Genomic DNA, 14,305 nt, shown 5'->3' on the forward strand with positions numbered 1-14,305 from the left:
AGTTCTTGGCGGGCAGAGTAGTAGAGGTCAATACCAAGTTTGAAGGGGTGGTTTATACCAAGTCTGCATTTAACTTGTGTAGTAATGTAATTGTAAAGACGACTACAACAGTCATAGTAATTGATGGGTTATTTGTTAAAATTAGTTTTTCGAATGCAGGTTCTTTATGCATGTTATGTTCACGTTTTACAAGCTTTACACAGACGAAAAAAAAATAAGATGGCGCCGGTGAGGTCGGCTGCCGTCACGACTGCTCCGACCACCTTTTCTTTGTTTTTGTTCTTTAAGTTAGTTTTCAGCGTTTCTAAATCGGCAAAATCATCACCATTGGGTACATTAGGTATGACAGTGACACTCTTGTTTCTATTGGTATACGATGTACTCACAATTCGAAGTTTTTAACTCCGGATCCGAGCTGGCCGAGTGAGATCTTGAGGGGGAACAAAGGACGCGACGCGAAGCGGCCTCGAGGGAAACGAGCCGGCGTCAGGAACAGGCTGAGAGCTCGTGCACACCGCACACCTCTGCCTAGCATCCTGCTCGCCAACGTCCAGTCACTGGAGAACAAGCTTGATGACCTCAGGGCCAGGATAAAGTTCCAGAGAGACATTCGGGACTGCAATCTCCTCTGCTTCACCGAGATATGGCTGAACCCAGCGGTGCCGGACCACGCCATCCAGCCGGCCGAGTTCTTCTCGGTTCACCGCATGGACAGGACACGGGACTCGGGGAAGTCAAGGGGAGGCGGCGTGTGTTTAATGGTGAACAACAATTGGTGCAACAGTGCGAACGTTGTTCCTCTCACACGCTCCTGCACACCAAATCTGGAACTACTGTCCATCATGTGTCGTCCTTTTTATCTACCTCGAGAGTTTACATCGGTCATTATAAGTGCCGTTTATATTCCACCACAAGCGGACACGGTCACCGCCTTATGCGAGCTGCATGAGGCACTCACACAGCACCAGACACAACACCGGGACGCTGCGCTTATTGTAACGGGGGACTTTAATAGTGCCAACCTCAAACGCGCAGCGCCGAACTTTTATCAACATATCACCTGCCCCACCAGAGGTGAAAGGACACTGGACCACTGCTACACTACGGTCAAGGACGGCTACAAGGCACAATCCCGCCCTCCGTTTGGCAAATCCGACCACGCCGCCATCTTCCTCATGCCAAAATACAAACAAAGGCTGAAACGGGAAGTTCCGGTTCAGAGGAAGGTCGCGCGCTGGACGGATCAATCGGTGGCCGCGTTACAGGACGCACTCGACGACGCAGACTGGGACATGTTCAGAAACAGCTCCGACGATGATGTCAACGTGTTTACGGAAGCGGTTGTGGGATTCATCGGGAAACTAGCGGATGATACCGTGGAGACAAAGACTATCACAACGTTTCCCAACCAGAAGCCGTGGGTGGATAAAACCATCCGCGACGCTCTGAGATCCCGCACAGCTGCCTACAACACGGGACTCACGACGGGGGACATGGACCTGTACAAAGCCGCGTCATATAACGTGCGGAAGGCGGTGAAAGAGGCGAAGCAGCGCTACGGGAGGAAACTAGAGTCACAACTCCAACAGAGTGACTCTAGGAGCCTGTGGCGGGGACTAAGGACAATAACGGATTATAAAGCACCAACAACCGGTATGACGAACGCGGACGTGACTCTGGCAGATGAGCTGAACACTTTCTATGCTCGCTTCGAGGCTGCAGCTAAGGACTCCAACGATGCTAGTGCTAGCGGCGCTAACGGCTGCAGACAGGAAGATACTGCCAGCACCGGAAACGTGCTCGTCATCTCCGAGCATGAAGTAAGGAGAGCCTTCAAGAGAGTGAACACCAGGAAAGCAGCAGGACCAGACGGCATCCCAGGTCGTATCCTCAGAGCCTGCGCATACCAGCTAGCTCCTGTGTTCACTGAGATATTCAACATCTCTTTATCTCAGTCGGTGATCCCCACATGCTTCAAGGAGTCCATCATTGTTCCTGTCCCAAAGAAACCCCACCCTGCTTCTCTCAATGACTATCGCCCTGTAGCCCTCACCTCAGTAGTGATGAAGTGCTTTGAACGCCTGGTCAGAGACTTCATCATTTCTTCACTACCAGACACACTGGACCCACTACAGTTCGCTTACCGTCCAAATCGTTCCACAGACGATGCCATCTCTCATCTCCTCCACACATCACTTACTCACTTGGACACTAGAAGGGGGAATTATGTTAAAATGCTCTTCATAGACTACAGCTCTGCATTTAATACCATAATTCCCTCCACACTCACCACCAAGCTGGAGCATCTGGGACTTAGCTCATCTATGTGTCAGTGGATCTCCAACTTCCTAACTGGCAGACCACAGGCAGTAAGGATGGGCGGACATGTCTCAGCCTCCACCATTCTCAGCACTGGAGCCCCCCAGGGGTGTGTTCTGAGCCCCCTGCTGTACTCCTTGTACACATATGACTGTGTGGCCACTACCAGCTCCACCACCATCATCAAGTTTGCTGACGACACCGTCGTGGTGGGCCTGATCTCTGACAACAACGAGACGCCCTACCTGAAGGAGATTAGGAATCTGGAGAACTGGTGCCAGAGGAACAACCTCCTTCTAAACGTCAGTAAGACAAAGGAGTTGATAGTGGACTTCAGCACTAAGCAGGAGAGGAACTACCAGACCCCCGTCATCAACGAGTGCCCAGTGGAGAGAGTGGACAGCTTCAAATACCTCGGAGTTCACATCACGCAGGACCTGTCATGGTCCTGTCACATCAACACCGTGGTGAAAAAGGCCTGTCAGCGTCTCTACCACCTCAGACGCTTGAGAGACTTCCGACTGCCCCCCAAGGTGCTCAGGAACTTTTACTCCTGCACCATAGAGAGCATCCTGACGGGAAACATCTTAACCTGGTTCGGGAACAGCACCATGCAGGACAGACGAGCTCTACAGAGGGTTGTGCGTTCAGCTGAGCGCACCATCCGCTCCGAGCTCCCTGACCTGCACTCAATCTACAGCAGGCGGTGCTGGACCAAGGCCAGGAAGATCGTGAAGCCATCCCAACAACGGACTGTTCTCTCTGTTGAGGTCAGGAAAGCGATTCCGCTCCCTGAAGACCAACACAGAGAGACTGAGGAGGAGCTTCTTCCCGCAGGCGATACGGTCTCTCAATCACACCACCACACAGTACTGACCCACACATATAGTTCTTACACACACACTGGACATTCTGGACATTTGTTTACACTTCATCACTTTAAGCATATTTGCACTGCACAAGACACTGTATAATGTGGATTGCAGCTGCTGTTATTGTGTGTATATATATTTATATTTCTCTTACATTCTTATAAATGTCTATACTTTGTATTTTGTTGTACAGTTATCTTATTTTCAACTTTAATTTATATATTTTATCTTATTCTTTCCCAGTTAAATTTACCCTTCATTCTAATTTGTGTTGTACAGTTATCTCATTCTTAACTTAATTTTTTTATATTTTATTTTATTCCTTCCTGGTTAAATTTACCCTTTTTTATTTTCATATTTATTTATTTCCTATCTTATTCATAGCCTTTTCTTTTTTCTTTAGGTCACGAGCAGTTGTCCAAGCATTTCACTACATATCATACTGTGTATGACTGTGTATGTGACAAATAAAAATTTGAATTTGAATTTGAATTTGAAAATGTGTAACACTACCTCCCCCCTGGCTGCCCTCAAGTGGCTCTGTCCATTATCTCACTGTTTGAATCGGAGGACACGAGGGAGCAGGTTCGGACTGGATTCTGTTGAGGTAATTAACTTTTGCTTACAAACATTTCGGGTTCTTTTAGCTTTGACTTACTGTAGTAACATCAGTCGTGGTCAAATATTAAGTTTTACCGAGGCAGTATTATCAGTTCACTACCAATGTTAGCCAAAACTGCCAGCCAGCTAGCTAGCTTAGTTCATTCAGTATGCTGAATTGTTAGCATGCAGTGATAGTTTAAAATTATTAATGGTGCTAGTTAGGTAAATTTAGCTTCGTGTTCAATATACTTAACATAGCTATATGACAAAAGAACTACAGTTGATATCCGCCTTTGCAAAAGTCCGTTTTGTGTTTCCCACCCACGGAAAATAAAAAGCTGCGGTGTTTTTTTTTCCTTCTTAAGCCGCGTGCTCTCTGTCTGCACTGTGCTTGGTGTGTTTGTGTGTGCAACTTGGGAGGACCGATACTGGTTTGAGACAAATCTCGCAATCGGGCTCATAACTTTACAATGCTATTTTTTTGTTATGGAAAAAGACTGGGGTGTTGGACAGATCTATATTTAACTTAAATGAGGATTTACTTAAGTCATCAAGAGTTAACTGTTTTATGACCAAAATTACATTTAACCAACATGAGTTTATTCAAATTTTATTATTTTACTATTTTTTGCAAGTCCAGTTTGGGTAATGAAATTAAAGATAACACAAGGGAATAAAAATAATGCACATTTATGAAAGACATCTTTACCTATAGATTTACTTTAAGCCTCATTTCCGACAGATTATGATTAATCATATAAACTTGTAAGTTGGAGAAGATGTGAACTTGCTTCCAATTATTTATGTTGTAAACTATTAATATCAATCAGGCCACTTTAACCTTGCTGAACCGAGGTAACATTTTTTCTTATGGATGAAGTGGCCTAATCTGAGCTGTGGTCATTTGTTGAATGATTTGACAAGCAGTTGGGCACTATTAGTTTTAGTTTGAAAACTAGTTTGGAATAGCCTTGTCATAAATTTTAAGTAAGCAATTTTATAAGACTTAACCATTGAATTAACACAGGCTCTACTTGGTCTGTCTTTTGCACCTTATCCATGTGTCTGATTGCATAGACTTTGGATCCATGGCAGGTGGTGTCTTGACTCAGTTTTTCTTTTTGACCCAAACATATGTTTTTCTTTCCTCAGGGAAAAGTTCTGACAAAAGCTACACCAGTAAATCATGGAGGGTTTGGATGATTGCAGCCTTTCGGTTCTAAATGGTAGGCCAAGCATATGCATATTTATGCAAATTAATGTCTAAATGAATTTTGTGTTGCACACACTGACAGTGATCGTACATAGAATCAGTTTTATGTTGTCAGATCAATAAAATATTTAAATTACATTTAAATGTATTTGACAAAATGACAATTTGGAATTGTTGTACAACTTTTACATTTCTGAAAGTTACTGACTTTTATTTACAGCTGCAGACATAGATGAGGTCTTGCTCCACACCCTCAGTAGGGACGATTTAAGGGACCTGCTTCCAGGGCCTGAAAATTTTATGAGGAGGAAACAGTTGTGGGCTCAAGTTCACAAAGAGGCAAGTTTTGCCGCTTTTGATTTAAAAACACTTAGCACGACACATTTTGTTTAGGACTCCTGTAATATAACTATTTTCGTTTTCTTATTTAGGATGAGACTAAAGAAAAGGCGTCTCATGGACATCTCACCATGTGACCAGGGAGAAGATTATGATGCAGATTCAAGTGGTGGATCAAACATGCTTTTGCCACCAAGGAGCAGTTCTGGTGACAACAGTTGTAAGTGAAAGATTACAATTATGGCAATAATATTGAATATTGAACTGAAATTTGATTTAGTTCTTTCTTTCCTGTTCTGTTCATAGCCCTGTTCAGGACACTACCAACTTTCTTCCCATCACAAGTTGCACCACCCAAGAAGATGGGACATGCCAGTGAAGCACTGATTGATGTCCTTCAGGTCTGTGTTTCTTCATATTTGTTATCAAATAATGCCCATAAAGCCTTCACTTTAACAGTTTATTTGGCATATGGCCTTTTTATCCATGCCAAGTCCTCCAACAATGTAGTTTATATTTGGAAAAGGTGTGCAGAAATCTGAAATGGCACAAACACTGAGATAAAAAAAATTTCAATAAAAATAATAAAGAAAATCATAAAGAAATTAAAAACAAAATGGAAATAATTACATATTTAACTATCACAGGTGCAGTATCTTTGTCATTTCCTAAAGTGTGTAAAGACATAATCCTAACGGTGATGAGGCAGAATTTATTACATTTTTCAATGGCATGAATATATATATATATATATATATATATATATATATATATATATATATATATATATATATATATATATATTTATTTTTATTTTTTTCTATACAGTATTTGTCAATCTAAAGAAAAATAACATTAATATGGTCTGTAGCGCATCTGATCTATGGTTGTCATCATTCATGTATCACCCGAAGGGTGCACCCCAAAGGGATCAATAAAGTGAAGTCTAAGTCTAATACATACTTGAACTACCCTGATAGCTTTGGAGTTTCTCCGTACATTGTACAATTTTTGTCTTTGTTTTTCTTTTGCCAACAGAAGATCCAGCGTCAGCCCCGTTCTGCTCTTTGAAGGGTCCCGCTGTCTTATTGCAGTTGGAACCACTCTCATCACCACATTTGACCACAGATGACCTTGGAGAAGGTTTGCTGTATCTTATGGCATACTACTACACCCTGCATCTCACCTATCCTAAATGTGTGGCAACACTTCTGTCTGTCATTTAGACTGAAGTGTTAAAGGACAAAATCCATGAGCAAGACACCACAGGCTCATACAAAAAAGTCATGGCAGGCTGTAGGAATGTTTATTGAAACGTAGAGCTGTTTGAGCAAGATGTAACTTAGGTCTGTGTTGGAAGGTTTGGGCCTGATAGCTTTGAAGTTGCAATTTACACTTGAATTCTTTTTTTTTATTCTTATTAATGTAATACAAAGTACTTTTTTCTTTAAACACATCTGTTCTGCAAATTGTGTTTAAAATTGCAAATGCTCTTTTTATTACATTTTATATGTTGAGTAGCTAACTGGTTTAGCACTTCTAAAAGGAACACAAAATAACAATGTTACACTTACAATGTGTCTTTAAATTTTTGTGTACTATGATTCACTGAAATATTTGTTACTGTTTGGAGAGTTTGTTTCCAATAAAGGTCATGTACACAGTATACTTTGCCTGCTTTAATTTGGCTTTATCTTTCTTATTTTGAGAATTCTTATCAAGTGTAATTATCTTACTGCACTGGCAGATTATTTCACTGAATTTAAGAAGATTTAGACTACAATCTATTATTTTTTAACTTATTTTAAGATCTTTAAAATGATTTAATGTACTAGTTTTTAGATTATTTGCCTTGATTTGTTCCTTAGAATAAGTGTTTTATGCCTATTTTCAGATTTAATTTCTTCAACATTTTGCTTAGAACAAGTGGTTAAATCTTATTTTAGGTTTCAATTGCCATGATTGGTTGCTTGGAATAAGTGTGTAAGGCTTATTTTAAGATTTAACTATCTAATTGTTCCCTAGAATAAGTGGTTAAAGCTTATTTTAAGTTTCAATGTTCTGATTTGTTGCCTGGAATAAGTGTAAAATACTTATTTTTAGCTTTATTTAAATCTGGATATTGTTCTTATTTCAAGAAATCTTAATAAGAAAAAAACACTTACCCCACTGGCAGATAATTTCACTTGTTTTAAGCAAAACTTCACCAAAAATAAGTGTATTTATCTAGTATTAAGGAGGTGGGTTTTTGCAGTGTAGTCCCTACACTGCAAACAAGGTAATGCCATCCAAAGTAAGAATCTGGTTAGAAATCATATTTCTTTTTCAGGGCCGAGTACAATACCTTCAGTTTTATCTGAATTTAGAAGTACAAAATTCGAAGTCATCCAGGTCTTTATGTCATTAAGACATTCCTGCAGTTGAACTAATTGGTTTGTGTTATCTTTCTTCATGGATAGATAAAGTTCAGTGGCATATACATAGCAGTGGAACTGTGGAACTCCATAATTAACCTTAGTGTGTGAAGAGGACTCTCCATTTATGTGAACAAATTGGAATCTTTTAGATAGATATAATACAAACCACTGCACCTGTAATACCTACAGCATGCTCTGTAATTGCTCTAATAGGATATTATGGTCGACAGTACTGAACGCTGTACTGAGGTCTAGCAGGACAAGCACAGAGATGAGTTCACTGTCAAAGCCCACAAGAAGATCATTTGTAACCTTCACTAAAGCTGTTTCTGTGCTTTGTTGAGCTCTGAATCCTGACTGAAACTCTTCAAATCTTGATCTTTCTGAGTTAACTTCAATAATTACTTCCTCCAAACCATCACCGTGTCTTTTAGACCCCATTCCTACAAAACTGCTCAAAGAAGTCCTGCCATTAATTAATTCTTCGATCTTAAATATGATCAACCTATCTCTAATAATCGGCTATGTACCACAGGCCTCCAAGCTGGCTGTAGTTAAACCTTTACTCAAAAAGCCATCTCTAGACCCAGCAGTCTTAGCTAATTATAGGCCAATCTCCAACCTTCCTTTCATATCAAAAATCCTTGAAAGAGTAGTTGTCAAACAGCTAACTGATTATCTGCAGAGGAGTGGCTTATTTTGAAGAGTTTCAGTCAGGTTTCAGAGCTCATCACAGCACAGAAACAGCTTTAGTGAAGGTTACAAATGATCTTCTTATGGCCTCTGACAGTGGACTCATCTCTGTGCTTGTCCTGCTTGACCTTAGTGCTGCATTCGATACTGCTGACCATAATATCCTATTAGAGCGATTAGAACATGCTGTAGGTATTACAGGTACCGTGCTACAGTGGTTTGTATCATATCTATCTAATAGACTCCAATTTGTACATGTAAATGGAAAGTCCTCTTCACACACTGAGGTTAATTATGGAGTTTCACAGGGTTCAGTGCTATGACCAATTCTGTTTACATTATACATGCTTCCCCTAGGCAGCATCATTAGAAGACATAGCATAAATTTTCACTGCTATGCAGATGACACCCAGCTCTATCTATCGATGAAGCCAAATAACACACACCAATTAGTTAAACTGCAAGAATGTCTTAAAGACATAAAGACCTGGATGGCCGCTAACTTTCTGCTTCTTAATTCAGATAAAACTGAGGTTATTGTACTCGGCGCTGAAAATCTTAGAAATATGGTATCTAACCAGATGGCATTACCTTGGCCTCCAGTAATGCTGTGAGGAACCTTGGAGTCATTTTTGACCAGGATATGTCCTTCAACGCACATATTAAACAAATATGTAAGACTGTCTCTCTTCCACAGCATGTCTTTTATCCTGTCTTCCTTCTCTCACCCCAACCGGTTGCAGCAGATGGCCGCCCCTCCCTGAGCCTGGTTCTGCCGGAGGTTTCTTCCTGTTAAAAGGGAGTTTTTCCTTCCCACTGCTGCCAAAGTGCTTGCTCATAGGGGGTCATATGATTGTTAGGTTTTTCTCTGTATCTATGAAGCGCCTTGAGGCGACTTTTGTTGTGATTTGGTGCTATATTTGGGGCGATCGTGGCTCAAGAGTTGGGAGTTCGCCTTGTAATCGGAAGGTTGCCGGTTCTAGCCCCGGCTCGGACAGTCTCGGTCGTTGTGTCCTTGGGCAAGACACTTCACCTACCGCCTACTGGTGTTGGCCAGAAGGGCCGATGGTGCCCTTCTGTCAGTCTGCCCCAGGGCAGCTGTGGCTACAACTGCTGTGGCTACAACTGTAGCTTGCCTCCACCAGTGTGTGAATGTGTGTGTGAATGGGTGGATGACTGGGTGTGTAAAGCGCTTTGGGGTCCCTAGGGGGGACTAGTAAAAGCGCTATACAAATACAAGCCATTTACCATTTATATATAAATAAAATTGAATTGAATTCAAATAAGCCATGCCTCTGCAGATGATCTGTTAGCTGTTTGACAACTACTCAAGAAGTTTTAAGAATTTTAGATATGAAAGGAAGGTTGGAGATTGGCCTATAATTAGCTAAGACCGCTGGATCAAGAGATGGCCTTTAAGTAAAGATTTAACTACTGGCCGCTTGAAGGCCTGTGGTACATAGCTGATTATTAGAGATAGGTTGATCATATTTAAGATTGGAGTTCCACAGGGTTCCATGCTAGTGCCAATTCTGTTTACATTATATTTGCTTCCCTTAGGCAGTATCATAAGAAAGTATAGCATATATTTTCACTGCTATGCAGATGATATCACATACCAACTAGTTAAGCTGCAGGAATGTCTCAAGACCTGACCTCTAATTTTCTGCTTCTAAATTCAGATACAACTGAGATTTTGAGACAACTGAGAACTGAGATCCAATCTTAGAAACATGGTATTTTAACAGATGCTTACTCTGGATGGCATTGACCTGGCTTCATGTAACACTGAAGAATCATGGCGTCATTTTTGACCAGGATATGTCCTTTAATCCAAATACTGAATAAATATTTTGGACTGTTTTCTTCCATTTGCCCAAAATCTCTAAAATAAAAAACATCCTGTCTTTGTCAAGGTAGAAGCAGGGCTCACACGCAAGGTTCCAAATGACGACAGTGCATTTATTTATAGTGGATAATAATAACAGTTCATAAAGGTAAACACAGTTTTGAATGTCCAGTTTCTTCCAGGCTTTATATTTATAGTACCAATGGGATGTTTTTACGTAATCTCATTGTTGTAGCCAGTGACAGTTCAAAGGTGAGTTCTGAGGCCAACAAACACAGTGGTTAAGCTTTTTAATGCAGCTGATTTTTTTTGTTATTAATATAGTCAATATAGTTTAAAAACATCAAGGTATAGGCCTTAGTTTTAGTTCATGAACAACAGGTTTGTTTGTTTTTTTGGGAGATATGTGGTCCTCACAGGATAGCCACCACATGCTGGACATTAAACTAAATATAAAGCACAGCTGGGATAGGCTCCAGCACCCCACGCAACCCTGAAAAGGACAAGCGGAAGCGAATGGATGGATGGATGGATAAAGCACTTATAAGTAGCTCTGTTTACCTTTTCGTAAAAGTCACTGCTCATATAACCCAGATTTAAACATATTTGGAGTGAATAAAGCATCTTCACTACTTAACAGCTTTTACTTAATATGATAGTTTAGGTGACTTAAGCTTAATAGTATTCGTTCAGTCATTTTCACAGTTGTTAAATTACACATTTAACTTTGATTTAAGGACCACTGACCTTTAACAAAAGGCTAAGAAAACGCTTTCATCTTTTAAGTAGCCTTACTGTGTTGAGTCTCTAATGTAATGAGCAGCCCTCAGCAGCAGAGAACAGATGTTTGCATGAATTAAATATTTGTTGAGACTGAAGTAGAGCTGTGGGGTATTAACCGCTAAGCATTTCTTTAGTTGGGGGTTTCTGTCGCTGCTTACAAAAAAGCACAAAACCTACAATGCTGAGCTCATAATAGACACGGGTTTACATTATTTATTACCCAGTTGTGTAGAAGTATTTCTTCAGGTCACAAGCATCTCTCCTAGTAACAAAGATTCCAGTACATTTATTTTCAATATGAATGAAGGAGAATAGAAAAATGCTTCTCCTTGCAGTTATAGTAGATTTCATAGCTGAGGAAGAGAGACACATTCAGAATGTTATGGGTGATGTCCAGCTGTGGTTATACATTATTGATGTACCAGTACACTTAGACAATACTGTGTGCAGGCTGTAAGACATATTGATGTGATTTAAAAAACTACAGTTAGTGGTTGTTGGTAATGTAGCAGGCATACGACAATGAGCTCAGTCCAAGGTCAGGACCTCTGAGGGATAAGAAAATCAATAAGTTTGACTTGTTCCTTACTTGACTTGATCCAATTGTAGAGGATCTTGCAGTTTTTTTTCATGGTAAAGTCTAATGTAGTGATGTGTCAGTCGTGAACAAAATGGCTCCTAGAGCCGGGTCTTTGACATGAACGACGCGAACCGTGGGTTTTTTTTCTTTTCTTTCTCTCACCCTCTCTCTCGCACTTTTTTTCTGCTTCACTCAGCATGCAAGCCTTGTGCTTTACGTTGGGATGAGGGGGGAGGGGCGGTAGTTACACTCAGTAGCACAGGAACAACAGAGCTGGAGGGAGAGAGAGAGAGAGAGCCAGGGACAACAACGTCACATTAGAAAGGTATAGTAATCATCCACAACTATTTTCAGTTGCAGATGATAAAGGATTCAGAAAGTTTATTTATGCAGGTCCATATGACAGAGAATATGCATCTTCTTTTTGTTTTCATATTTTAATTTATATTTAATTGTGTTGTGGTTTGCAGTGTTTTGTGTTGTTTCACTTTAAAATTTTTAAAGGAAAAAGCTGAAAATTTAAATAGTTAAAAGTTGAAATGTTGGTTTTTGTATTATATGATTTATTTATTACATTTTATGTGGAGTGAATAAATAAAAGTATATTTAGGGTGGCCCCTACAGACAAAGCACGTACAAACTTCAAAACACACACGTACAAACCCTGAAGCATGTACAAACTCCAAAACACGTAAAAACTCCAGAAGCACATAAAAACTCAAAACACATGCAAAAGACAACAGAAGTGCTCCAGGATGCTAGGCGCAGTGTTGACCTTTTGTTACCTAGTGGCTACACAAGCCAGCAAGTACCAACAACCGGATTTGGTGTGTGTTAATAACAGGTAAATGTTAAAGGTTTTTTTTAAATTATTTGAATATATATGAGTGCTTGTGTATAAATACACAAACAATACACATATGCTTTCAATTGTGTAATTTAAGTGATCTAGGTAGCTCTGTTTTGGAAATTCAGTTCATGCTAGAAAAGTGTTTTGGAGTTTGTACGTGCTTTGTCTCTAGGGGCCACTGTAAATATTTATATATAAACATATTATATATAAATAAAACCACTTTTTTTACATTAGTAATTCCTTTTGTGCATAATTTTATATTATTGTTAATAATAAATTAATTAATTAAAGCAACAAAACAACCTGAAGAGCCAGTTCTTTTTAGTGAGCCGAACCGGAAGAGCCGGAAATCCCATCACTAGTCTATTGGCGGTGCAGCATGCCAGCAATTTGATTTCTTCCTATCACTATTTACTCTGAACAACCCATTAACACTAAATAAAGACAAGAAATCACAAGATATTAAGAGACAACATTTTATTACTGTCAGCCTTAAATATGAGCACACACTTTTCATCAATAAAATACATATGACCAACAACTCTATACAACTACCTTCAAGTAGTATTTACGTGACCAAGTAGTATTGGGGTAAAAGTTATTGAATAGTGTTGAAATAAAATGACAAAATTGTGAAGGATTAAAATATTCCAAGAGCTCAATTTACTTCATCTAAACATGTTTCAATCGCGTTTTATGAACAGAAAATGCACAGTTTTATTGAATATGAAAAAGTTGTGTTGATTTAACTCAGTTGTTTAAGTTTCTGCCAAAGCAAAACATTTGTGTGCAGCCAATGTCCACTATTGAATCAAGTAAATCAAACATGGCCTTTTTTTCAGTGTAGGGTAGAATTTTAGTCATGTAAATAATCCAAAAATGAATCCCAACATATTGTGAGACAATGTCATGAATCATGATAATCTCCGGGCAGCTGAGACAGATGTTTGTAATTGGTCATATAAACATGAACATGCAGTGCTTCCAAAATACAAATCTTAGTGGGCTGTGATTCAAAATTGGCTCACAGAAACAAAAAAAAATATGTGTATCCAGCACTTCTCAGTGCGTTTTCATAAATGAATGCTGGTGCAGGATCAGAAATAGGTATTTCTAAGATCCTCTGCTCATTCGCCTGGATTTTGTCATAGGTTTGGCTTGATTAGGACTTGCATATAATTTTTTTTAAAGTCATGCTTGGTGGGAATTGGTAGCCATTGCTCTAACATAGTGCAGACACAAAAAATGCAATATGCCTTCCTTCAATTTTTCTGAGAGATTAATTGTTACTGTGGTTGCTTATTTCCAATTTAAATAGGTATGTCAGCTCCTGCTGTGTTGAGTTTGCCTGAAAGAGATGCATATTATGTGCAGTTGCTGAAAGTGCATAGCATGTGGAAAAATAATCAATTTTAATCCAACTCGTTTCAGTTTAGTTCCATTTACATAGCGCCAAAGCACAAAAACAACCACAATCATCTCAAGGTGCTTTATACTGTATATTGTAGAGTAAAGATCCTACAACATTAAAGGGAAAATCTCAATAATCTGCCAACCCCCTAAGTGCAAGCACTTCTTGAAAGTGGGATGGAAAAACTCCCTTTTAACGAAAGAAACCTCTGACAGAACCAGGCCTAGGGAAGGGTGGCCATCTGCAATGGCTGGTTTGGGGTGAGGGGAAAGAAAAGATAAAGGGAAAAGAGTGACAAGACAAAAAAAATATTTAAATTATTTTCTAAAAACTAAATGTAATAGTGCAGTCTTTCACAATCAGTTTTTGACTT

At 39.6% G+C, this 14,305-nt stretch overlaps 1 protein-coding gene and 1 long non-coding RNA gene across 3 annotated transcripts; both read left to right on the forward strand.

Annotated features, from left to right (window-relative positions):
* The first annotated feature begins 219 nt into the window (after window positions 1-219).
* On the forward strand, window positions 220-1,750 carry LOC148100832 (uncharacterized). The gene is made up of 3 exons (XM_087846957.1): window positions 220-228; window positions 396-1,670; window positions 1,745-1,750. The coding sequence occupies exons 1-3, from the start codon at window positions 220-222 to the stop codon at window positions 1,748-1,750; spliced, it is 1,290 nt and encodes a 429-aa protein (XP_087703083.1).
* Window positions 1,751-3,727: 1,977 nt separating this feature from the next.
* Window positions 3,728-7,012, forward strand: LOC148100833 (uncharacterized). Of its 2 annotated transcripts, none has more exons than XR_015719706.1 (6): window positions 3,728-3,798; window positions 4,947-5,020; window positions 5,228-5,346; window positions 5,439-5,566; window positions 5,653-5,747; window positions 6,385-7,012. It is a non-coding gene; the product is annotated as an uncharacterized LOC148100833 (long non-coding RNA). The 2 variants fall into 2 exon arrangements; XR_015719707.1 differs by having other exon boundaries at window positions 6,388-7,012.
* The last annotated feature ends 7,293 nt before the right edge of the window (window positions 7,013-14,305 follow it).

This window comes from Neolamprologus brichardi, chromosome 10 (genome assembly GCF_056152115.1).
Source record: "Neolamprologus brichardi isolate AB-2024 chromosome 10, ASM5615211v1, whole genome shotgun sequence".
In the NCBI taxonomy this organism is placed as follows: domain Eukaryota; kingdom Metazoa; phylum Chordata; class Actinopteri; order Cichliformes; family Cichlidae; genus Neolamprologus; species Neolamprologus brichardi.